This window comes from Capra hircus, chromosome 5, assembly GCF_001704415.2.
Source record: "Capra hircus breed San Clemente chromosome 5, ASM170441v1, whole genome shotgun sequence".
Classification (NCBI taxonomy): Eukaryota; Metazoa; Chordata; class Mammalia; order Artiodactyla; family Bovidae; genus Capra; species Capra hircus.
The window spans coordinates 105,195,315-105,220,104 of NC_030812.1; the positions used below are offsets into that span (position 1 = coordinate 105,195,315).

Genomic DNA, 24,790 nt, shown 5'->3' on the forward strand with positions numbered 1-24,790 from the left:
CTTGTTCACAGTGGCCCCGGGAGGCCTTTGCTCTCAAGCGTCGAGGACACAGCCCCGCACTGACCCCACGTCCAGCTCCCGAATCCTCCACCTCCTGCTTCTCTTGCCTCTGGATGCTTAGACCATCTGAGGCCGCTCACTCCAGACTCTCAGGACAAAGGGAGAAGAAGCGGGTGGAAGGCCCTGCCTGGCTTCCTCGCCAGCCCTGAGCCGATGGATGCCTGCTGTGCTGGGGCCCCTTCCCCAGAGCAGCGACCCCCTCGCCTGCCTCCCTGAGGGCCGCTTCCCTAACGGGTCGGGTTTGTGCACCAGCTTATCAGGGAGGTGGGCAGGGCAGCCGGGCAGGGAAACCGGCCTGGAAAGCTGGCGTCTGGCTTGGGGACATGCGGCTGAGAAGGGCTGCTGTCTGATCTGGGCGGAGGCCGCCAACTGTTGACCCAGGAGGTTTTGTTTCCGCATCTGTTAGGCTCCTTCTTCACAGCTTCCCTTTTCCTTCGCAGCACCTGCCACAAACTGGACCAGTGTAGTGAGTGTGTCAGGATGGCTCTAGACTCCTGAGCCAAGTGCTCCTTGAGAGCAAGGACCATGACATTAGCTTAATGCCTGGAGCCACCGTCACCTTCACCTTTGCCATCTCCATCTCTTTCAGCATCACCCTCACTGCCTCCATCACCCTCACCTTCATCTCACCTTCATTGTAAAGACATTCAGTGAATGAGCTAGAGAATGCGGGGTCTGCTTTTCCCGTTCCTAGCTCTTCTCTGCCCCCAAAGCACGTGCTTCCTCAACTGTCTGTCACAGACACTGTCGGGCATCCCCTAGCCTCCACTCAGATACATGTTATGATATTGTCTCCACTCTTTGTCCCCCCGCAAAACAGCCAGTCAGAGGAGGAGGAAGATGTATTTGGCATCCAGAGGCGGAGAAGCTCCCTGGGCCTGAGTGGGTGCCCCCTTCCAGAAGAGGAGCCAGGGCCCGGAGGACCACTCACCCGGCCGCTCCGCAGGATCATCTCCATCGAAGAGGACCCGCTGCCCCAGCTGCTGGGGGGCGGCTTTCAGCAGCCACTGAGCAAATGCTTGGAAGAAGAGGAGGCCTCCGGCCAGGGGGTGGATAGACAAAGCGGACCTGCCCGACCTCTGGAACTCACACCCACGTCTCCCCGAGGGCAGCCCGTCGGAAAAGAAGCCCTGTCTGAGGTACAGGTGTTCCCACGCTGGCTTGTAGGTCATCCTGTGCCTTGTCCCTCCATTGTAGCCCAAGAGCCCAGGGCAGCTCGAGGGTCAGACGCAGCAAGCCTGACCACGTGCCGAGTTTGTGTCCATTGGGTACCACCATCCCCCTCCATCGTGAGAATCATGGCGAAGACTCGGGGGCCTGGGGATGCTCCCCTGACAACTTCTGTTGCTGGCCCCACTCCCTACCCGATGTGCTCTTTTCTGAGTCACATTTAAAAGCCTTCATGGAGTAGGATGGAACCTCTGCTGGGCTGTGAACATCAGACAGCACGCACTTTAAACACAGTCCCTCTTCTGGTCCCTTCTGCGACCGCTCCCTGCAGGCGCATTCCTGCTGGGGAGGTCTGCACCCCATCCCTCTCCTCTCAGCTCCTAATGAGCTCACCTCCTGCTCCTCCCGCCAGTGTGACCCTCCACCACCCCGGTCCCACGGCTGTGCCCCCTGCCAGCTCTCCCTGCTGAGTTCTCGGGAGAAGCAGGCACATAGACCGTCCTCTTCTGGATCACTAAGGAAACCCCTCACCCTGTTTGTGACTGGGATCAGCTCCTCAGCCCTGCGCCCACCACTGGACCCTCTAGAACAGCTCACGTGCCTCATGGCAACCTTCAGAGCTGAACGGTCCAGCGGTGCGTTGGCCTATGTGCCAGCCAGCCCTCTCCCGGCCCTGCACAGGGACTTCTTGGCTTCGATTATCATTCTTGGGCCTGGATTAACACTCATGCCTACAAACCCATGCTTGTAAAGGACCCTGGGCCATGGGACCCAGAGAGATTGGTGGGTGGAGCCCTCCCTCCTACACGCCCTTCCACATCCCCCAAAGTGCACAGGCCACACTGGCTGGCAGTGGGCACAAAAAGGCGCTTTAAATACCCCATGATGGTGGTGAAAGAAGTGTTACGAGGTCCACGGGAGACAGGGTGGAGGAAGAGATGAAGCATCCTGTCTGCAGTGGCATGTGATCCTCACAGTTGTCCAGCAAGGGGCGTCAGAGACCTGATGCCCCCTTGGGAGTGTGGGGAAGTAGAGCAGAGAGCGCGAGGCTGCACCCCCCACCCCCTGCAGTGACAGGAGCCCAGCCCCTCACCCGCCACTCTGCCTTCCCTGCCACCACTCCTAGCCTGCGGGCTGCACACATGTGCTGCCCTTTAGCTGGGGCAGAAGCTGCTGCCAAGAGGAAATATATCCCCTGGAAGTCACACAGCAGCCTCAGCAGACGGTCCCCTCCAAGGCCGCTGAGCCCTTGGTTGGAACCAGCTTTCTGGAAAGTAGTTTGAGAATGGGAATCGAGAACTTTAAATGGCCCCATCTGTAACCAGCATTTCTACCTCTAGCGACCATTCCTAAGGAAATAATTAAAGTCAGACAGAAATTTCATTGAAGAATATAAGTGGATAAGAGCAAACAATGGAAAAAAACAACACTAGGGACACAAATTTAGTCATTTAATAGAATGTTATGGTGCATTGAAGAATCGCATTTTCAAAAAAGCTTTAGTGACTCAGAAAACTGTTCATAATCTAATAATATATGATCCTTGGGTTGGGAAGATCCCCTGGAGAAGGAAATGGCAACCCGCTCCAGTATTCTTGCCTGGAGAATCCCATGGTCGGAGGAGCCTGGTGGGGTATAGTCGACTCATGGGGTCGCAAAGAGTTGGATACACCTGAACATGCATGCAATAATATAGGAAAAATATAAAATTATATATAAATTTAAATTTATACATAGTAGTATAAGTAAATTATATATAATAAGTCCAACCTCTCTCAAGAAAAACATATTGATTCATCAAATGTGAAAAGGGAATGTAGAAAAATGCCTGGAAGAAATGCATCAATTTAGAAATAGTGGCCATTTCAAGGTGGTGGGATACATGATGAATAATTATTATTTTTCTCTCAACTAAGTTTCCTGGTTTTAAAACTTAGTTTGTAATATGTTTATTTTTTAAAAGCTTTTTAAAAAAGAGTGGCATTGAGAATGAGAACAGATCCCCTGACTTGCTTGTGGGGAGATCCTTTCTCAAGCCCCCTCCCCACAATTTGGTTGTCTCACTATCATGGGCAGGTGGATTGTTCCCCAGGTTAAGGGCTGATAGTGGACCCTGGGAGGATTCGCTGCTTATGTGAGGTGGATCCTGCTGAGCCATCCTGTGAGGTAGCCTCAGCTGAGCCATCACCATGTTGGTGGTATCCTGTCTGCAAAATAAGTGCTCTGCTAGGGTGGGGGCGGGGCTGGGGAGAGCACAGAGCAAGGTCAGCCCCCCACTCCGCGGCCTGGACCATCTCCTTCCAGCCTGGGTTTCATGTTCCTTGTTGTCCCAGGCCTGGGACGCACCTATGGCTTCACTGAGCTTTAGTCTCAAACAAATGCCACATGGAGACACCAGGCTGGCAGAGAGCGGTGCTTGTGTAGGAATAAAGAACATGGGGCCAGGACAGTGTTTCTGAGCGTGGGTTTCTTTTCTCTTTTTTTAAAGATGAGTTTAAATTCCTATAATTGACCTTGAATTCCCTCCTAAGTACAGCATGGAATTGATTTCTCCCCAAAAGGCTGTTAATGGCTTTTCTCTGAAACTGCTAATACCGGCTGCGGCTGCATTACAATATTTGTCCATGAGAAGAGCTAATTCCCCCAGATCCACTTCTAAATGGATTCTAAAGAGCCTGCTCACTTGGCCAGCAGTGCCAGGCAGAGCCTGAGAGCAGGGTTTGGGCAAGCGGGTGGCTCTCTGGACTTCATGACCCTTGGCTTCCCACCCCATCCCCCTTGTCCTGGAGCAAGTCCATTTCCTATTGGCTGGAGCATCGCAGAGTAACATGCTGGCCAGCTCCAGGTCCCCCCACCTGCTGGGCAGAGAGAGGGCAGCGTGACCGTGTTTTGGAAAGTTCTGCCCATAGCCTGGCATCTCAGGATTTGCCACACTGCTGATGGAGATTGTCTACCCACAATTGAATAAAAACAATAAGGCCATAAATTCACCTCAGTTCAGTTAGTTCAGTTGCTCAGTCGTGTCTGACTCTTTGTGACCCATGGACTGCAGCATGCCAGCCCTCCCTGTCCATCACCAACTCTTGGAGTTTATTCAAACTCATGTCCATCGAGTCGGTGATGCCATCCAACCATCTCATCCTCTGTCGTCCCCTTCTCCTCCTGCCTTCAATCTTTCCCAGCATAAGGGTCTTTTCAAATGAGTCCTTCCAAAGAACACCTAGGACTGATCTCTTTAGGATGAACTGGTTGGATCTCCTTGCAGTCCAAGGGACTCTCAAGAGTCTTCCCCAACATCACAGTTCAAAAAGCATTAATTCTTTGGTGCTCAGCTTTCTTTATAGTCCAACTCTCATATCCATACATGACTACTGGAAAAACCCACAGTTTCAATTAGATGGGCCTTTGTTGGCCATCAATTAAACTATGTTAATTTAGCAGAATGTTATAGCACTGTTAAAAATCACACTTTCAGGACTTCCCTGGGGGCTCAGTAAGGAAGAATCCACCTGCCAGTGCAGGAAACATGGGTTTGATCCCTGGTCCAGAAAGATGCCAAATGCCGTGGGACAACTGAGCCCACGGGCCACAACGAGAGCCTGTGCTCCAGAGCCCGGGAGCTGCAGCTGCTGAGGCCGTGCGCTGCCATCACCAAAGCTGTGCTTCCCGGAGCCCACGCTCTGCATCAGGAGGAGGCACTGCAGCGAGAAGCCCGCGCGGCACAAGTATGGAGTGACCCCCGCGTGCTGCAACTAGAGCAGAGCCTCGCTGCAGTGAAGACCCGGCTCAGCCAAGACAGAAATCAATTACTCTAAAATAATTTTTAAAAATCACACTTTCAAAAACCTTTCGTGATTCAAAAAACTATTCATAATTTAATAATATATTAAAAATAGAAAATTACATGTAAATTTAAATTTATGTATACTATATAAGCAAATTATATATAATATCTCAAGTCGCTCTCAAAAATCACCTATTGCTTCATCTATATAGAAAAAAAATAACTGAAAGAAATGCATCAAAATAGAAACAGTGGTCATTTCAGGGTGGTGGGATGAATGATGAATAATTATTTTCCTCTCTACTAAGTTTCCTAATTTTTAAAATGAGTATTTATCACTTTTAATTTTTAAAGCTTTTTTTTTTTTTTAATGAGTGTGGGTTTCTTTTTTCTTCTTTTATTTTGAGGGCAGATGGGGCCCCTAGATGAAGCTGCTGAGATGGGATGGCAGGGTAGTGTGGAGGAAGGCAGGCTCATCCTTCATCCTGTCTAGGCTTCCAGTGATGGGGCAGAAATAAGAGGCCTGACCCCCATCTGGGATGATTCTGCCCCCAAGATATACCTAAGCTTTCTTTTTCTATCTCCCCATCTCCCTGCCAACACCCCACCTTGTCCTTCCTAATCACTCCCCACAGAAAACCTCCACCTCCTCCATAAGGCCCAGCCCAAAGCCCCCGGCACCCCAAGACCCTTGACTCCCTGACCGTGCTCCCTGGACACGTGGAACATCACGCTGTGACTCTGTACACACGGCCTCCTTCCCTCCGCCTCAAACCCAGCCCAGCACAGGGTCTGCAGCCCAGCACATGGGCATCAGTGGTGCTGGAAGGCATATCTCTCTTCCCGCATCTGGTGCTGGAAGGAGCCCCAGTGCCCTGAACCCCAAGCTTCCTGCATCCGAGGCCGAGCAGCCTCCCTTGCTGGTTGCTGCTGTCTCTCTGGATGCTGCAGGGATGGGTGAGGGCTGCGGGTGGCAGGCGTGGGGACTGGTGACCCTGCCAGTGATTGACCCAACTATCTGCCTTCCGCAGGAGGAAGGCTTCCCGTCCACCCCAGACCGGCTCTTCAGGATCGTGTTCGTGGGCAACTCCTCCGTGGGGAAGACGTCCTTCCTGGGCCGGTTCTGTGATGGCAGGTTCTCCCCAGGCTCGGCGGCCACTGTGGGTGAGTTTTCCACCTGAGGCTGGACCCCAGCCCACCTCTGGAAAGGGGTGGCTGTGAAGGGGGCCCAGGGAGGAACTTGGAGCCCTGTGGGAAGGGCCAAGGGCTGGGCTGGGCTGGTAGGTGAGGACCACGTCTGCCCAGTGCTCCATGAGGCTGCAACCATAAATGCTTCCTACGCCCGGCCTGAAGGGGACTTGAACTTAGCAAAGATGGACTGCTGGCCCTGTGTTGCCTTTCTGAACCCGTCTCTCTTGAATCATGCCTTCCCCACTTTCTATGTGTGCATGTGTGTGCACGCACCTGTGTAGATGGGCAGGGGACAGTGCTCTGGTGGCTTCTTTTACCCGTCAGATGGCCCCATCCTACATCCCAGGCCTGCTGGCAACAGCTGGAGTCTGCTGTGGATGCTCTTTAAGCTCAGCTATTAGCGGATCAGGTCTTTGTCTGCTCCATCACTATCTGGGTAATTCTGTGTTTAGGTGGTCTGCCCAGGTGGCTCTGTGGTAGAGAATCCACCTACCAAGGCAGAAGATGCTTGGGTTTGATCGCTGGGTCAGGAAGACCTTCTGGAATAAGAAATGGCAACCTACTCCAGTATCCTTGCCTGGGAATTCCCAGGGGCAGAGGAGCCTGGCCGGCTACAGTCCATGGGATCGCAAAGAGTCAGACACAACTGAGTGACCGAGCACAAATCTGTATTTAGGGAGAGGCCTTGGCCCCTTTTCCCAGAGTTGCTCCTTGCCTTGGGATATGCCAAGGGCGTATCGACCTTTTAGCTTCTCCCAAATTCAGTCACTCAAGCCAAAAATTAAATGAATCCATGGAGTTTCTTCTATGTGACATTTAACCTTGCTGATAAGAAAGTGAAGTGAAAAATGTTAGCTGACCAGTCGTGTCTGACTCTTTGTGACCCCCATGGACTGTAGCCCAACAGGCTTCTCTGTCCATGGAATTTTCCAGGCAAGAACAATGTTGTATTAGCTTCCACTGCACAACAAACTGAATCAGCTGTATGTATACGTACATCCCTTCCTCTTGAGCCTCCCGCCCACCGCCCCACCATCCCGCCTCTGCGGGTCATGACGGAGCACTAGGCTGAGTTCCCTGTGTTATACAGCAGCTCCCCTCTAGCTGTCTGTTTTACACACGATCATGTCTATATGTCAAGGCTACTCTCCCAGCTTATCCCACCCTCCCCTGCCCTTTCTGTGCCCACACGTCTGTTCTCCATTCCTGCCCAGAAAATAGATTCATCAGTACCTGTTTTCTAGATTTCATATATATGTATTAATATATGATATTTGTTTTCTCTTTCTGACTTACTTCACTCTATATGACTGACTCTAGATCCATCCACATCTCTACAAATGACCCAATTTCATTCCTCTTTATGGTGGGGAGTATACTTTGTCCATTCATCTGTCGATGGACATCTAGGTTGCTTCCGTGTCCTGGCTATTGTAGATAGTGCTGCGATGAGCACTGGGGTATGTGGGTCTTTTTACATTATGGTTTTCTGCCCAGGAGTGGAATTGCCAGATTATATGATAGTTCTATTTTAGCTTTGTAAGGCCCTCCATCCTGTTCTCTACAGTGGCTGCATCAATTTTCATCCCCACCTAATAGTTACCATTTCCATCTGTCTTCCCAACAACCCTGAAAAGGCAAGCACTGCTATCAGCCCAATGCATGGACCAGGACCCTGAGGCCAAAAGAGGTCCAGAGGCCCGTCCTCATTCTCATCAGCTGGTTGGTGCTCACATTGCCCCCCCACCCCACTCACCCTTGCTGTTCCAGTTGACTCTCCATAACAACACGGAGTTATGTGCTCAGCAGCCAGTTTCTGCCACAGGAGGCGGTTGGCATAGGCAAGGCAGTCTGCTGAGGTCCAGGGGGGCATCAGAAATCCTGGACCTTTACCCCACCTCTGCCACTGGCCAGCCATATGACTCCAGAGGTATTTCTTCTTTGCGCTCCCGTTTTCCTCACCTGGAAAAAACGAGAGATTTGAACGAAGCCACCCAAGATTGCTTCCAAGCCCAGTACCCTGTCCAGATCACCCTTGACCCATGGTGGTCTTACAAGCTGGCCCTCCGAAATAAACTTTCCTGCCCCAGAGACCTGCTTTGGGAGACTCCAAGGTCTCCTCCAGGATAACCTAAATGGGCCCTTCTTTCCAATTTTCCTCCTACGGATGGGTCTCTCCTGCAGGCTGCAGGCACCCCATTCTTATGGCTGAGCCTTTGTAGATTCCAAATCTGGGAGCCCCTCTTGCCCCACTTCTGCCCCATTCCACCTGGAGACTCAGAGCCTCCCAAGGGGAAGAATTGGGACTCTGACAGGAAGACACCCAGAAGACCCTGCCGCATGCAGCTGGAGATGGACGGCTGGGAGGGTCCCTGTGTGCCAAGTGTGGTGACCCCGGAAGTGACCTCTCTGGAGCGGGACTGGCCCTCCCTGGAGCATTCCGTGGGGTGGCTGCAGAACTGCCCCCGAGGTCACACCTCGGGCATCAGCCTGCGGGAGCAGAGGGGAGATGCTTCACCCCCCAGGGAAGCCCCCACGCCATGCGCATGTTGCCTCTCCTATTGGAAGAATCAGTGAATCGGGGTCTGCTTACACCTCCAACCAGTGTCTCTGAGATGGAGAACTCTGGAAAAGAGAATATCAGACTAATTTGCACTTCCCAGGAGGCCAATTATGGAAACACCGACAATTTAGGACGGGGAAAAATATCAGAGTTACTAGATATCTAGAACACCCTTCCTCTCACTGTGCAAGGGGAGCCCAGAGCATCAGCTGGAATCCGCGTCCCTGGCACATGCATCAGGGAGCCGATGTCACGCCAGCTGCCTGGAAGATGCTCCCTTTAAAGATACAGGCAAGGCATCGAGTCCTGGGCCCTGGGGGCTGAGGACTCCAGCAGGCTGAGTCCCATAGGCTGAACAGCACAGATCTACAGGGACACGGCAGTGCTTGCAAGCCCTCCTCTTTCCCCAAAGAGATTTCCTGATTGCCCAGCCCCTCGTGAGCACATGACTTGTCCTTGCCCGTTGGCTTGTGCAGGATCTGGGTTCCACAATGCAGTGGTATGTCTTGGGGTGCCCTGCCTCCCCCACCATATGTCCCTTCAAAAGTGGGTGCGTGGTTCCTGTAAGTGGCCTGGAAATGTCAAATGATGCTTCCTGTAGAATTCTGGAACTCATGTTGTCAAAGAGAAGAGAGGCTGTTGGAGGCAAAGGCTCTGAACCCAGGACTCTGAGTCCAGGGCTCTCCCTGAGGCCTCACCTTGGTTCACAGGCTCCTGCTTTAAACCATGGGCTGTGCCCCAAGGTGCTCCTTCCAAAAGCTTTCCCTGGCAGGATGCCCTCTGACCTCTCCTGGGCACCAGTCAGTTTCCATCCATCTCCTCTTCGGCACAGAGAAATTCTGGGAGCTTGTGTCCATGACATTGCTGGCTCTCCACACTCTCAAGCCCGTGTGCTCAGACTGACTGCTTAGAAAGGTGAAGGCCGCCCTTCCTGGGGTCCATCACCCAGCTCTGACCTGCACATCCTACCACACGCACACTCCACGGTGAGGGGCCCCGGGGTCCAGTCCTCATTCAGGAACCACTTAGGTTGCAATCTGGGGGTCACCTGTGAGTGTTCACTGAATGCTGTAGCAGGACGTAAAGGTCATGGACACCCAACTTCCCCCACACCATCATGCCTCAGTTTACAGATGGGGAAAGTGAAGTTCCCCAAATGGGGTGACGTCAAGTCCTCAAGGTCACACGGCTGATCGGAGGCAGGAGCACAGGGTCTGGGCTCCTGGATCATTGGAACTGGTGCAGGGGTTTCAGAAATTCCTCTAGTTCCATGTCCTCCTGTGAGGCCCTTTCTGCTGGACACTGATGCCCCATGGCCTCCCAGCCCCACACTCCCCTCAGGCTTGTTCGTCTGCTTCCCATCCTGCAGGTCTGAGGCTGCAGGGAGGAGTGCCCTGTGGTCCAGCAGGGACTCCCCAAGCTCCTGGTCCACTGTGCCCCCTACAAGACAAGCTCCTCAGCTCCAGTGGAGCGGTCATCAGTGAGGTCAAGGGACCCAGCTGGCCCCCCATTACCTGCCTTTCCACCAAACACAGGGCTTGTCCTCAGGTCCTCAGGGGCTTCAGACCAGGCCCTGGAGGTATCAGCTGTGGTTGGCTTTCTGCTGACCTGTTATCAGATGCCAGGCAGCTACTCTGTCTCCCGGAGCACCCATGGGGCAAGCCCATCCGCTTGAGCCATGGAGATCCCCTTGGGTCTGGTTCCCACCTGTTCTGATGGGAGCACTGAGCCCTGGATTCTGTGAGTGAAATGCAGGTACTGGGTGCCCCATGCCCAGGGTGCTGCTGTGAAGAGGGGAACGAGTCTCAGAACTGGGTTTACAACCCGGCGAGGCTGCTGACCAGCTCAGGCAAACAGGGTCTGCTGCTTCTTCAGCCTTCCGTGGTGGGGGGGCGATGGGGGTGGGTGCATGTGCATGTATGGGTGCGTGTGTGTATGCAGAGAGCAAGCCGCACGTGGATGTCGCAGGGGAGCTCCGTGAGGACGGACGGATGTCACGTGGGAACTGGGAGTGCCAAGCCTTCTACCTTTGGGACCATCCCTCTGTTCCTCACCCAGATGTGGGCACCCTCTTTCTGACCCTCTTCTGGGAACCCAGGGTGTCTGCGGTCCTGCTGACTTTCTAGGAACTGACAGCCCTCCCATCTCTCCTGCCCTGCCTGGCCCCTCATGCCCCTTTGCCTGGACGTTGTGGCAGGGATGCCCTTTTCTGTCACCTGCCTCTTATCTACCTGTCCATCTGTCTGTCTCTCTCTGGCCAGCTGCTGCTACTGTTCCTCCCTGGGCCCTCCAGAGTAAGGACCCCAGAAGCTGGGCCTTTTTGAAGGTGGAGGGGGTTTCTCACTGGTTTAAAGAACTGATGACTTAAGAGGGAAAAGTGTTTTAACTGGTTGAACATCTGTGAATACCCTTACAGGATGTGGGATAGAGGAATTTTTGTTATCAAAGAACCTGCATTTAGGTCCTCTGTCTGAAGTCTGCTGTGGGGCACATGGTGTGTCTCCCTGCCCCGTGGCCTCTCTCTGGGGTCAGTGACTCCAAGGGTGGGGGCGGCGGTCACAGCCTCAGAAGGATGATTACAAGGGGCTTGATGGCTGGGACTGGGACTTCCCTGGTGGCTTAGACGGTTAAGAATCTGCCTGTCAATGCGGAAGATCGAGGTTTGATCCTTGGATCAGGAAGATCCCCTGGAGAAAGGGAATGGCAATCCACTCCAGTATTCTTGCCTGGAGAATCCCACGGACAGAGGAGCCTGGTGGGCTATAGTCCATGGGGTCGCAAAGAGTCGGACACAACTGAACGACTAACACTTTCACTGGTGGCTGGGATTAGGAACTCTGGACCCAACTCTAGGGGGAATGTTGCCTCTGATTCCCTCCCCAGCCCCTTATTCTCTCTACTCCCACCACCCCCCACCCACCCCCTGCCACTGTCAAGCCCTCCCCTCTTTCTGCCTCCCCCTCCCTTCACCTATCTTTGTATCACTCATGGGAGTCTGAACATGTGGTCCATCCCCCCAGGGATATCTGAATTTTATTATAGAAATTTTGAAAAGGATTTCAGGGGGAAAGAAGAAAAGGAGGAAGGGAGCGGGGGAGGGAGGAATCTGAGGATAGTCTTTCTGTCTCCTCATCTTGACAATGAGGGAATCAATTCATGAATGATAATTTTTCGCCTTAGTAGATTGCTTTTCCATATGTGCGCTCATCTGATCCCTAAAGAGGGACACTGCGGTGAGGGGCCTGTGGTTCAGAGAGGTTCAGTGGTTGGATCGAGGTCCCACAGCTGGTCAGTGGCTGAGACAAGACCAGAGCCCAGGTCCCCGGGCTCGTTGCCCAGGGCTCCGTCCATGCGCCCACATCGCTGGCCAGGAGCTGCAGGGGGGAGGGCCGTCCCTAGGGCTGACGGCTGGGGGCGTGTCTTCGGGATTGGGCGTGATGCTCAGCTCCACCCACAGGCATTGATTACCGCGTGAAGACGGTGCGTGTGGACGACTCGCGGGTGGCCGTGCAGCTGTGGGACACGGCGGGGCAGGAGAGGTGAGGAGCCACGCCCACCCCGCCCCGGGGTAACCCCGCCTGCCCTCTCCCCGCGGGGGCGGGGTCTGGCTGCCCAGGAGGCCGTACACCTGACCAGGAGCTTCGCGCAGGTATCGCTGCATCACCCAGCAGTTCTTCCGGAAGGCGGACGGCGTCGTGGTCATGTACGACCTCACAGCCAGACAGTCCTTCCTGGACGTGCGGCAGTGGCTGAGCAGCGTGGAGGTGAGCTGCTGGCCTCCCGGGAGGGCCCTCCTCCTGGGCCCTCTCAGGACCCCTGACTCAGACCCCACCTTCTCCCGGAACAAACCGGTTCAGGCGTCCATGCGTCCGTCCACCCAAGTGCCCGGCATCAGGCTGGTTACTGGGGACCCATAGGTGAATCCGAGAGGTGCGATCAGACTCTGCCCTCGTGAGGCGGCGTTGGGGAGGGGTGACTGGGAGGGGAACCCAGGAAAAATAGACTGTGAAAAGTGGGATTAGGAGTTGGGGAGGGAGTGCCCAGTGTTGAGGGTGCACGATTTTCCAGGATGTTTAAACAGAGTCACCAGGACCTCTTCCCACTGCCTGCATTTTCCCAGCTCCAGGGGGCGTCAGGTCCGCTCAGTGTTTGGGGGTCTCATCACAGCCCTTCACACAAAGGGAGGCTCATCTGCAATGTGAGGGTCCCAGGCTGTCCCCAGAGTCACCCTGGGCAGGGCCCTCGAGAGATGGGACTCTTTCTTGAATCCTGGATTCTCTCTAAGACTCTGCTTTCCCACGTTGTCCTTGCAACGTGCAACTCTGTGGGGCTTTTGTGCTCCCGACCACCTCAAGCTGTCCTCAGCCACCTGAATGCAGACGTCCCAAGGCCAAGGGCTTGTGCCAAGTCACTTATTCTCTTTTACAGCCCTGCCCTCCCCAGTCCTTTCACATACAAATAGGAGGTCCCACTCCTTTCACCAGCAGGACCTATGCTTTGTTTATTTGTTCTGAATTCTAACAGGTATTATTCCGGGGCCTGGGGGCTCCCGAAGCAGATAAAAGGGACAGTTTTCCTCTCTTTGCGGGGCTCATGCTCGACTCTCTCTTCAAGCCCACAGGCCTTGCTCAGCTCCTAACCTGCTCATCAGACTGTCCACTGCTGTCCAGGAAGGAGCTGCCAGCCCCGACCTCTGCCGCCCTCCACGCATCTTTGCCTTTGTGACCAGGGCTTGGCAGAGGCTCCTCTGTGCTCAACAGATGTTGGACACAAGTGTGGATGCTGAGTCTCCGTGCAGGCAGGATACTGGGGTTGTTCATTTCGTTATGTCTCGGCCCTGAGACCCATACTGCCTCGAACCCAAAATCTGTTCCTCTTGGAGTTTGAACTTGGATGGGCCACTGCTTTCTCTCCTGTTCTTCTGCTGCCTTGGTGTCACCAAGGAAAATGAGGAACAGGGATGGAAGCGAGGTTCCAGGGCTTCTCAGAAGTTTGCCTGATACAAATTTGATACAAATTATTTGTCAATATGATTGTGTCTAAAACACAATAGAGAAAATGTATGTTTTGAAATGTAGCGAGTGGCCCTACACAGAGCTGATGGTAGAGGCAGATGGTGGAGTCATGTGGAAGTGCATCCTCTTTAAAATTTGTGATTTACAACCTGATTTTTGACGGCACCAGCAGATTTTATCTTCCTCACAGAGGTAAAGCACCAGGAGAGATTTTAGGGCTTACCTAACCTGGTGGTTTTCAACCTTTCCTCCTTGGAGCCCGGCAATCAGGCTGACCTTTCCCATGGCCAGAGATGGTCAGGGAAGTATGGTGGTCACAGGTCTGGACTCTCTACCCCCCACCTCAGAGCCCTTCTATATTGTTAATTTTTTTCTTTTGATTGCTTTATTTATTTTTATTTTAGTTTTTGGCCATGCCACACAGCATGAAGGATCCTAGTTCCCTGAACGGGGAATGAACCTGCATTTGAAATTCAGTCTGCACCACAGGACTGCCAGGGAATTCCCCGTCTTTCAGTTTTGTGAGTTGGAGTTTTGACTATGATTTAGTTAGGCAAGAGGGTTTCTTTTTGAAAACCACAGATGTAATATAGCCATCTGGTTCTCAAATGAAGAAATTGAGGTCAGGACATCTTCAAGGTCACCCTTTCTTTCCCCAGCCACAGATGTTTAATTGCACTCCATATCAAAATTTTGATAAACACGCAGTGGGGTTTCTGCACACACCAAACTGGAAGATGTGGAACTTTCAGATTCCGGGCAGGGGGCTGACTGTACTACACCTTTTTAAGTAAGGGACTTGAGCATCTGTGGGTTTTGGTACCCTCAGAGGTCCTGGCACAAATGCCTTGCAGTTACAGAGTGAGTTCTGGGAAGAGGCAATGCAGATAGTCTGGAATCAGCAAGGATGGATGGAGAGAAATTTACAGAAGTGTGCTCTCTGCATTAGTAGGAGCTGGGGTTTCTAAGGCCCCTGTCTTGCAGAGAGCCTGGGATTTAGCCAGGAAGTGGCACATCAGATTGAATTTGGAGGTGGTGGTGGCGGTAAAGAAATGTCAGGGTCTGATACTGGGAAAGATTGACGACAAAAGGAGGAGGCAGCAGGTGATGAGACAGTTAGATAGCATCACTGACTCAATGGACATGAATCTGAGCAAACTCCAGGAGATAGTGAAGGACAGAGGAGGCTGGCGTGCTGCAGTCCATGGGGTCACAGAGAGTCAGACACGACTTAGTGACTAAACGACAGCAACATCGTCGCAGCATGAAGGCTGAGCTCAGTCATTCTGCACAAAGCTGGTGGAGCACTGTGTGATTAGCCTGTTCCTGCCTGGGGTAAGGCTGGATAGCATCACCTGCATGCACCCCAACAGAGCCACCCACGGAAGCAAAGCTGAAATGACAGATCCATCTGTGGCTAACTCAGAATTACCCATGTGTGGACGGGGCTTCTCTGTGGAATTTGTGGTTTGCATTCTCCTGCTTTAGCTTTGAACAGAAGGTACAGCTAAACTTGAAAAGATGATGCCAAACCTGAAAGAAGGTGAAGATTACTTACGGAGCTTTCAACGAAAACAGACCCCAGGGCCTTCTCTCCCAAAGAGAATGATCCGGAACCTGGAAATCTGAGCAACAAGAAAAGCAAAGGTCCCCCAGGTGGTTTTGATCCTCAGCCACCATGGTTTCTAGCCTAAACCAGTGGCTTCTCAAACTGTAATATGCATAAATAGTCTCCTGGAGACAAGGTTAAAATACGGATCCTGGGTCAGCAGGTGTGGGCTGGGGCCCCAGATTCTGCATTTCTAGCAAGTTCTAACGAGCCAATGCTGCTGGGCGAGGGACCCCACTTTGAGAAGCAAGATTCTAAATCCTTGTCAAAGACGTTTGTGCTCCTTGAGCAAGAATTTGAGGGGCATGACCCATGTGCTCAGCATGTCCCAGGCACTCTGGAGGACCCAGTTTAGTGGCCCTGGATTTCATGGGCAGGTGCCAGAGGCTGTGTCATGAGGCAGGGGTGTATTGAGGACGTGGAACGGTGGCATTGGAAATGCAATTGATCTCAAGGTTCTTGAAAAGCTAAGTTGTCCTGCCTTGGCAACCAGCCACCAGAGACGTCAGGTGATGGATGAAAAGTTGACACCTACTCGGATCGGAGAGGGACAGAACATAAGCAGCACTGGTGTTGGTGGCACACCTCCAATTTCCATGGCGCTCTGCCAGCCAGCACCCCCCACCCGGAGGAGGGAGGCCGGAGCAGAAGCTTTAATAATAGCCTTTGGGTTCGGAAGCCTTATTATTAAGTGAATGGTGGCCAGCTGTTCCCAGCACCCCATCCCCCCTCAACCTGAAAGCTGTACCGGAGGAAAGGTCTGAGATTATACACGGCAAAGCCTGGCTCCTGGACGAGGTTGCCTGGGGTGGGAGCAGCTGCTGGGGAGGAGTGCAGTTCCCTGAACTCCACTTGGACCTTGTCACCATCTCAGCTCAGCCACCGCCTGGCTCTACAATGTGGGCCAGTCACTCAGTGAAGGAGTGGATGCGATGCTCTGGCCCTCACGTTCTGCTGGGGCTGGCCCTTGACTGTCTCGGGGTCGGGGGGAGGCCAGGATGGAGCATATAGATGAGAGGACTCCAGTGATCCTTCCAGCCCGGAGGAAGGATCTGGGCTCGAAGGATCTTCACCCACCCAAACGCCTTGGGTGAAGAAAAGGGACCTCTGCCCCGCCTTATGAGGTGCTTTGCCCACCGCCAGGCCCCTTCCACCTTTACCTGCCCTGCAGGCCTGCTGCAGAAGAGGCCAGAGCTGGACCCAGACTCACTCTGTGAGGATCCTCCTGCCGCCTTACCTTTCCTGTGCACCTACGGGAAATCGCAGCCGTTTAGAGCTTCCTGCCACCTCAGCGGCCCTGACCCATCTGACCCTAATCTCTGCTGCATGGGACTCCTTTAACCAGCCCAGGCTAGAGGAGAACCTGTCGGGATCTAAGGGCCCTGTTTTTAGACTGTGGAGCACCCTGGACATCTGAAAACTTTGTCCCTGAATCAGGTCAAGAAAATAGGATTTGGTACAGGCCCAGTGAAAACTCTTGAGTAAGAAGTTCACACCAGTCAATCCTAACCAACCCTGAACACTGACTGGAAGGACTGATGCTGAAGCTGAAACTCCAGTAGTTTTGCCACCTGATGTGAAGAGCTGACTAATTTGAAAAGCCCCCGATGCTGGGAAAGATTGAGGGCAGGAGGAGAAGGGGGTGACAGAGAATGAGATGGTTGGATGGCATCACCAACTCAATGGATGTGGGTTTGAGCAAGCTCCGGGAGATCGTGAAGAACAGGAAAGCTTGATGTGCTGCAGTTCATGGGGTCGCAAAGAGTCGGACACAACTTAGTGACCCAACAACAAGCCCAGTGGGGCTTCCCCGGTGGCTCAGTGGTAAAGAACCCGCCTGCCAATGCAGAAGACGTGGGTTCGATCCCTGGGGGGAGAAAATCCCCTAGAGGAAGGCATGGCAATTCACTCCAGTATTCTTGCCTGGAGAATCCCATGGACAGAGAAGCCTGGCGGGCTACAGTCCATGGTGCTACAAAGAGCCGGACACGACTTAGTGACTGAAAACAACACAAGCTGGATAGGCTGGTATTTCTCCTGAATCCAGATTGCTGGTCCCCAGTGCCTGCAGTCCTGGCATACTAACTTCTTGTTTGGATCTTTCTGTCACCCCCAGAACTCTGTCCCGTTAAGCCTGTACGTCAAGAAAGTAGCATCTGAACCAAGACATGAACGAGCAAGACCAGTGAATCTGAGCTGGAATAAAACCATGGAGATTAATGTCACGTAGGCTGTTTGCCTTATAACTGAGAAATCCTGAGATGCAGAGAGAAGTGACTTGTCAGAGGATCTGCAGCTGGTCAGGTGGCACAGCCAGGGCTGGAATCTAAGGTCTGCTCCTGCCCTCTGCTCCTCCCTCATCACATGGCCCCGGTTACACCTGCTTCTGAGAAATAGACGTTCATCTCTTTCTGGCCCTTCCGGCTTCCATCTCAAAGCAGAACAGCTCTGCAGGTCTCTGCTCCCCTCCTGGATGACTAGCTGGCTCTCATTCTGTGGTCTTTGTCGCCGGTGACAATGTATAGCACTTGGCAAAAAATAGCAGCTTGATTTTTTTCCCCCATGTTCCAAGTTGAGCTCAAAGTGCTGGCAGTTTAGAACGAACTACGCAAATAAATCTTGTTTTGACTCATCTTCTGGGAGGGGGGGTTGGATAAATATGGAAACCCCCAAGATATAATTTTGCAGTCATTTTTTTGTTCTTAGCATAACTGCGTGCTTTAATGTGTTAAGATGTTTTTTTTTTTCCCTGCCTCTAGAGAAATACAGCCTGGCTAAGTGCTTTTTATTGCCTCCCAGCAAATAGATATTAACACACATACACACACACACTCTCTCTCACACACACACATACACACACACACACTCTCTCTCTCTCTCTCACACACACACACACACACACACACACACAGCTACCAACCAAATGCAACAGCTGCAAGTCCTAAGCTTGCTCCGAATTGACAGTTCCTATAAGTTAAAGTCAGAGATGGAGAATATTTGAATTTCAACAAGTCTATCTTCCAAGAAGTTCAAGTTGAGAGAAAAGTAACTGAATGGTGGAAGGTGGAAAGAGGCTTCTGAGGACGGTGGGAGGATAGACACCAGCGCTGAAACCCACCTCTCAGCTCAGGGAGTAGAGAGGGGAGAGAGGAGGGAGCTGGGCAGGTCCCATGAGAGCTGCAGCAGAGCTGGACAGGGCCTGGAGGGCCTGCCCGGAGACTGTGCCCAGCTGGTCACTCCTTCCCTCCAACCTGGGCTGCCCTCGTGACTTTGTGAGAGTGAAATTGACAGGTGCTCAGTTGTATCTGACTCTTTGCAACCCCATGGATTGCAACTCACCAGGCTCCCCTGTCCACAGAATTCACCAGGCAACAATACTGGAGTGGGTTGCCATGCCCTCTTGCAGGGGATCTTCCCGACCCAAGGATCAAACCTGGGTCTCCTGCATTGCAGGCAGATTCTTTACCGTCTGAGCTGCTAGGGAAGCCCCATGCGACCTTACCAACATCTATAGAGCCGTCCACAGACATTGAATGGCTGCAGACTTGGTCACCGAAGGAGGTGCTCCTTGGACTTTCAAAAGGAAGTATCACTTTGTCTGGTGGGTCATTAAGAGCATCTTTGTTCAAGCAGCGGACAGACAGGTCAATAGCTAGTTAGGTAGGTGAATGATGTAAAGTGTAGGCAGAGGGCTCAAGTGTTGAGGTTCAAGTCAGAGAGGGCCATGAAACCCCAGCCCAGCCCCGGCTCCTCCCATGTTGGAGACGGATCTAGGGCGGGGTGAGGACACCTGGCTGCCCGTGATGGGTAGCACGTGCCGTGGCCTTACGTATGTTCTGACTTTTTTTTTTTTTCCCCACATCTTTGGAGATAGGCCTAGTTCTCCTAAATCACAGGGCCTGCGGAAGAGAAGTGAGGGGCCAGAGAGTTTGTATAGGAGGAGAACACTGCAAAGAGCAGACACCACCACTCCAGCTGGGGCTTGGACTTTTTTTTTTTTTCTGCTCCTTCTAAACTCTTTCATCTTTATTTTTATTTTTTAGCCAGGAATTGTTTTAGGAAAGAAGGCCGCCTCTCCTTTTTCAGGGGCAGCTCTGCTGCTCGTGACACAGGTGCCAGGCTGCCTGCTCCTACCTCATCCCATTTGGTCATTCAGGACCCAGGGAGAAAAACTAGCCATTTCCAGTAACAATATCAGACTCCAGGCTAGAATCCCACCCTGCGATTTCAAGTCTGATGCTCTTATTTTCATAGAGTTTCCACATCAAGAAATCCCACCAGCCTTAAGTCATTTCTCACACATCCATCTACAAATATCTCTCGCGTGTGCTCCAAACAGCAAGGCTTTTGGCTCATTTTCCTACTTCTTCCTCTTTTGTTCCTTTTCTGTGAAAAACTGTTTGCAAGAGTTTCTGTGGCACAAAACAGGTGAGACTGTGGGGCGTCCTTGGTCCTCGAAGTCTGGCTAAGAGGGAGCCTGGTGGACCGTGCATGCAGCCATGAGTATTTCCTACACACAGATACTGGAATATGGCGGAGCCCACCCAGCACATCCCCCAACACGTGCGCAAGTCAACCTACTTCCGATGTCTCAGAGGGCACTGTAAGATCCGGGAGTGCCTCGAGTCACCATTCGTCTCACCATGGACATACAGAAATACTGCCTTTAGAGAGTTCTGGTTAATGAGACAGTAGATAGCAGAGGGGCTTCTCGGTGGCTCAGTGGTAAAGAACCCGCCTGCCAATGCAGGAGACCCAGGTTTGGTCCCTGGGTTGGGAAGCTCCCCTGGAGAAAGAAATGGCAACCCACTCCAGTATTCTTGCTTGGAGAACCCCATGGACAGAGGAGCCTGGCAGGCTGCAGTCCATGGGGTCACAAAGAGTGGGATACAACTTTGCTCCTGAATAGGAGAAGGCAATGGCACCCCACTCCAGTACTCTTGCCTGGAAAATCCCATGGACAGAGGAGCCTGGTGGGCTGCAGTCCATGGGGTTGCCAAGAGTCGGACACGACTGAGCGACTTCACTTTCACTTTTCACTTTCATGCATTGGAGAAGGAAATGGCAACCCACTCCAGTGTTCTTGCCTGGAGAATCCCAGGAACGGGGGAGCCTGGTGGGCTGCCATCTCTGGGGTCGCACAGAGTCGGACACGACTGAAGCGACTCAGCAGCAGCAGCAGCAGCAGCAACAAAGTAGAAGGGGTCATTGGAAATAAGAACTTAGAGCCAAGGATTTGAGAAAGGTGATCCATATACTAAAGGATGGGTCTTCATAACACTGACTTTACTGGCAGTTATTTTGGATTCTCTGAGCTCTAATGTTCTCATTTAATCAATGAGAATTTTTTTCACTACTGAACTGCAATAGAATGGAATGTGTAGACTGAGGAACCAGGGAGGCTTCATTTCAAATGTGATGACATTTAAACCTCTGTAGGCGTCCTGTTGGAGGGACCATGGACGTTTGCTTGACCAGGTCTAGGGCAAGGCAGCTGAACGGCTGGTGACAGTGTAGCCACTGGCTGGCTTCTGGCATCCCACGGCTCTCTCTACTTGGTGAAACACAGAGCTGCAATGAACAACTAGTTGTTACCAAATTATGATTAACAGCCCCTAATTAAATATCTCACAAAACAAAAATAGCAACCTGAGCGAATGTGAACATTACCGTATTGACTCAGTTTCTGTGTGTCTTAGGCCCTTGGGGTGCAGGAATTCGCGGGTGCAGGGAACCTGGGGTGTAAGAGCCCTGGGGAGCAAGGACCCTGGAGTGCAGGGATCCCAGGGTGCAGGGACCTGGGGTACAGGGACCCCAGTGTGCAGAGACCCTGGAGTGCAGGGATCCTGGGGTGCAAGTCCCCAGCTGACACATCACAGCTGCTGGAGGAGTAAGTAGGGTTGAGCCCTCGGATTAACCTGTTCTTCTGGCCCATGAACTGTGGGTGCTCCGGCCCCCATTCTTCCTGATTGGGACTTCTTCAGAGCCAGGGTACCCAGGACAGGGATCCCCGTGGGGTGACCTCCAGCGAAGCACACGACAGCCCTGTATTGGGCACTGTGGACTCAGGACCATGAATCAGACCCAGACCCATCCTTTCAGGAGCATTGTGCCAAGTTCAAAGTCCCCAGAGGTGCCACTGCTGGCGGCATAGCCCCTGGACCACCTCCTAAGCCCATCACAGTAACTCCTTGTTCATTTGGTCATGTCGACCAAATCTGGTCACTTGGGAATGCCCGTGGAGGCTGTGTACAGACCCTTATTTAACAGCATCAGCTGTGCCCTCGTTCTTCTCCAGCCAGGACCTGAGGAGCAGGCTGGAAGGAGGTTCCCTGCACAGAGGACTGGGAGGCACCAGAGGCAGCCTCAGGCACTCACAGAAGCCCAGCAAACTAAGGCTCTGGGAGACTGAGGTCCCCTCTCTGCTCTGGGCTGACTGTCCTATCACCCAACCTCTGTGGCAGCAGAGAGTTTGCAAGCCAGTTTGAGTCTTTGCAGCCAGTGTTTTCTCCTGCCCTTCCAGGTTCTCCTTAGAGATGTATCTCTCAGTTGGGGATTATCTTTTCCACAGGAAGCTGTGGGAGACCGCATTCCTGTTCTTCTGCTGGGCAACAAAATTGACAACGAGAAAGAGCGGGAAGTGCCGCGGGGCCTGGGAGAGCAGCTGGCCAAGGTGAGGGGCGAGCCTCCCGTCTCTCTGGACTCGGAGGAACCCCGAGGGGGCTTGGGCATGTGCCCAGAGCTGGGCTGGGATCCTTCTTGGGGAAGCCCCTGGGAAGGAAGCAAGCAGGCCGGATGGTGTCCTGGCATCAGGGGGCAGTCCAGCTGCTGTGCACGTGGAACTTTCTGCAGAGAACCAAGTTTGCAAGACAGACTCGCCTTGGGTGTGGGGAATTTCCCAAATCCTCTTCCGTGGAACTCAGAATTATGAATCCTCAGAAGCTGCGGCTGTGCACGCAGTCAGTCCTGTCCGACTCTCATGTAGCCACCAGGCTTCTCTGTCCATGGGATTCTCCAGGCAAGAACACTGGAATGAGCTGCCATTTCCTCCTCCAGGGGATCTTCCCGACCCAGGGATCGAACCCCAGTCTGCCTGCGTCTCCCGAATCCGCCTGCGATGCGGGAGACGCAGGCAGATTCTTTACCTACCAAGCCATCGGGGAAGCCCAAACCCTCCACTAGGAGGAGGTTCCTTATTTGTCTCCCAGCTGATCCTTGAGTCCCATCCATCCGTGTTTCTTGACTTGGTCACCTTCACAGATGGCACGCTCACTCCCTGCCAGGCCGTGTGCTCTTCCTCGGAGTGTGTTCTTCCTGTTAGAGCGTTCCTCCTTCCCACCAAGACTGAGTCTCCAAGCTGCAGGCTTGAGACACACTCCGGGCAGGCCCTGCAAAGCCGACCATTAAAATAAGCACCAGCCCCCTCGCCCAAGCAGAGAACCACTGTGGCTTGAAGGAAATCGGACAGCAACACAAACCACGCTGGCTCTTGGCAGCCTGCCTTCCCTCGGAGCAGATTCTAGGAAGCGTGTGTCTGTGGAGCTGGTGCTCTGCAGCCCCAGGATTCCATGAGTCTTGGTGTGCTTGCTCGAGACAGGGACTTATGGCCTCTGGGGCTGGGCAGGCAGGCACAGGGGTGAGATCCACGGGAGGAGGAGGAGGAAGGTCCGGCAGCTGTGTGGTCAGCGGGCAGCTGCATGTCCCTGGGCCACATCCGCAATTCCAGGTCCAAAGAGCTCCGAACACAAAGGCTTTTTTGCATTTCATTTGTCAGAAGAACCTGACCAAGACTGCAATTGGGGCTTTTTATGGTTTTTGTTTACTTCACTTTGAATGAATACTCAAATGCTTCACTGAAGAAATATTAAGATATTTGATTATAGGGTACTGTTGTATATCCACAGAGGCTATTATATAATATATATTATGGACAAATATTATCTGTCTTGTCCTTATTTCTGGGCTTTCCTGGTGGCTCAGATGGTAAAGAATCTGCCTGCAATGTGGGAGACCCAGGTTTCATTCCTGGGTCTGGAAGATCTCCTGGAGAAAGGAATGGCAACTCACTGCAGTATTCTTGCCTGGAGAACGCCATGGACAGAGGTTACCGTCCATGGGGTCGCAAACAGTCGGACACGACTGAGCAACTAACACTATTATCTTTCTAAAACTTAAAAATTCTGGGTTCCAAAATACACCTGGATCCAAGGATTTTGATTAAGGAACTGCAGATCTGTATCTTTATCATTCCATTTTATTTTTCTGTCTTTCTTTCTGTAAGTGCAAAAAAGAGAAGGCTGGGAGAAGTTAAGTGATCTGTTCAGTCATCACCCGTCCTCAGTGGTGGGGTCGGAGCTTGAAGCTAAGGGGCAAATCATGTCTCCAGTTCCAGGTCTATGTGCCCCCCACCCCACCAGGGAGGCTTCATCCTTCCATGGACTGAAAGGGAGTCAGGACAGAGGTGTGCAGGGACCAGACCAGGTGAAGGCAGAGGACGGAGCTGGGCCGGCATTCCTGGGGCCACCTAACCTATGGCTATGGACGCATCTGCACCCAGCTGCCTGTCCCCCAGGGTGTCAGCCTCCAGGGTTCCTGCCAGATGCCACTAGTGTTGTCAGGAACAAAGCAGGAAGCCTGTTAATGGGAGTGATAAATGGGATAGGATGAGCCTTGGCCCAGCCCCCTGTCGCCACACTTACAGTCCACCCTCTGCCTGGTGAGGCGATGGACAGTTGTCCTTGTGGCCCCAGAGTCCTGTACCCCAGGGCCCACAGCATGGGCAGCCGGAGTGTTCGTTAACTGGTGTATGAATTATTAATACCTGTGCCCGTGTGCCAGGGAAAGCGAGTTGCTGGGAGCCGGTGGAGACCTGAACAGGCTCACCCACCATTTGTACCCTCTCGAGCCTCAGGTTCCCTGCCTGTAGAGCAGGAAGGATGTCGCCCACCCTGGCCTCTGTCTGAGTCTTGGCCTGCATTGCAGGCTGGTGTGAGAAGAAAAAGAGAGCCCATACACCCCAGACAGCAATTCCAGAAAGCGTGAAGCGCTAAGGCAGCAGCGTAGGTTGTGTTGTTTTATAGTTCTTATGGCTCCCCTGGGAGATGGTTCCGGAACCTGCATCCGTCAGGGAGCCCGAGGGACAGAACTCAGCCTGGCACAGAGTAGGGAGGGCACGTGGGGAAGTGACGGTGTGGCAGGTGTAGACGGGCATTCTCCCCCCACCCAAGGCTCCCTCCGTCCCCGCTCCCCCACAATTCTCCTTCACGCCCTCTCCTCTGATTCCAGGAACACAACCTGACCTTCTACGAATGCAGCGCCTATTCTGGTCACAACGCGGAAGAGTCTGTGCTCCATCTGGCCAGGTAATGAGATGCTACTCAGCTGGTGTCTCTGTCTGC

The 24,790-nt window shown here is 52.9% G+C and overlaps 1 protein-coding gene across 1 annotated transcript in view; it reads left to right on the top strand.

The window, feature by feature from the left end:
* The window catches only part of CRACR2A (calcium release activated channel regulator 2A), a 119,169-nt gene that overhangs the window by 85,386 nt on the left and 8,993 nt on the right, over positions 1-24,790 (top strand). The window contains exons 12-17 of the mRNA XM_005680988.3: positions 881-1,199; positions 6,046-6,178; positions 12,226-12,307; positions 12,418-12,532; positions 21,964-22,065; positions 24,678-24,754. Coding sequence (XP_005681045.2) covers positions 881-1,199; positions 6,046-6,178; positions 12,226-12,307; positions 12,418-12,532; positions 21,964-22,065; positions 24,678-24,754 — 828 coding nt within the window. The remainder of the gene's footprint in view (positions 1-880; positions 1,200-6,045; positions 6,179-12,225; positions 12,308-12,417; positions 12,533-21,963; positions 22,066-24,677; positions 24,755-24,790) is intronic.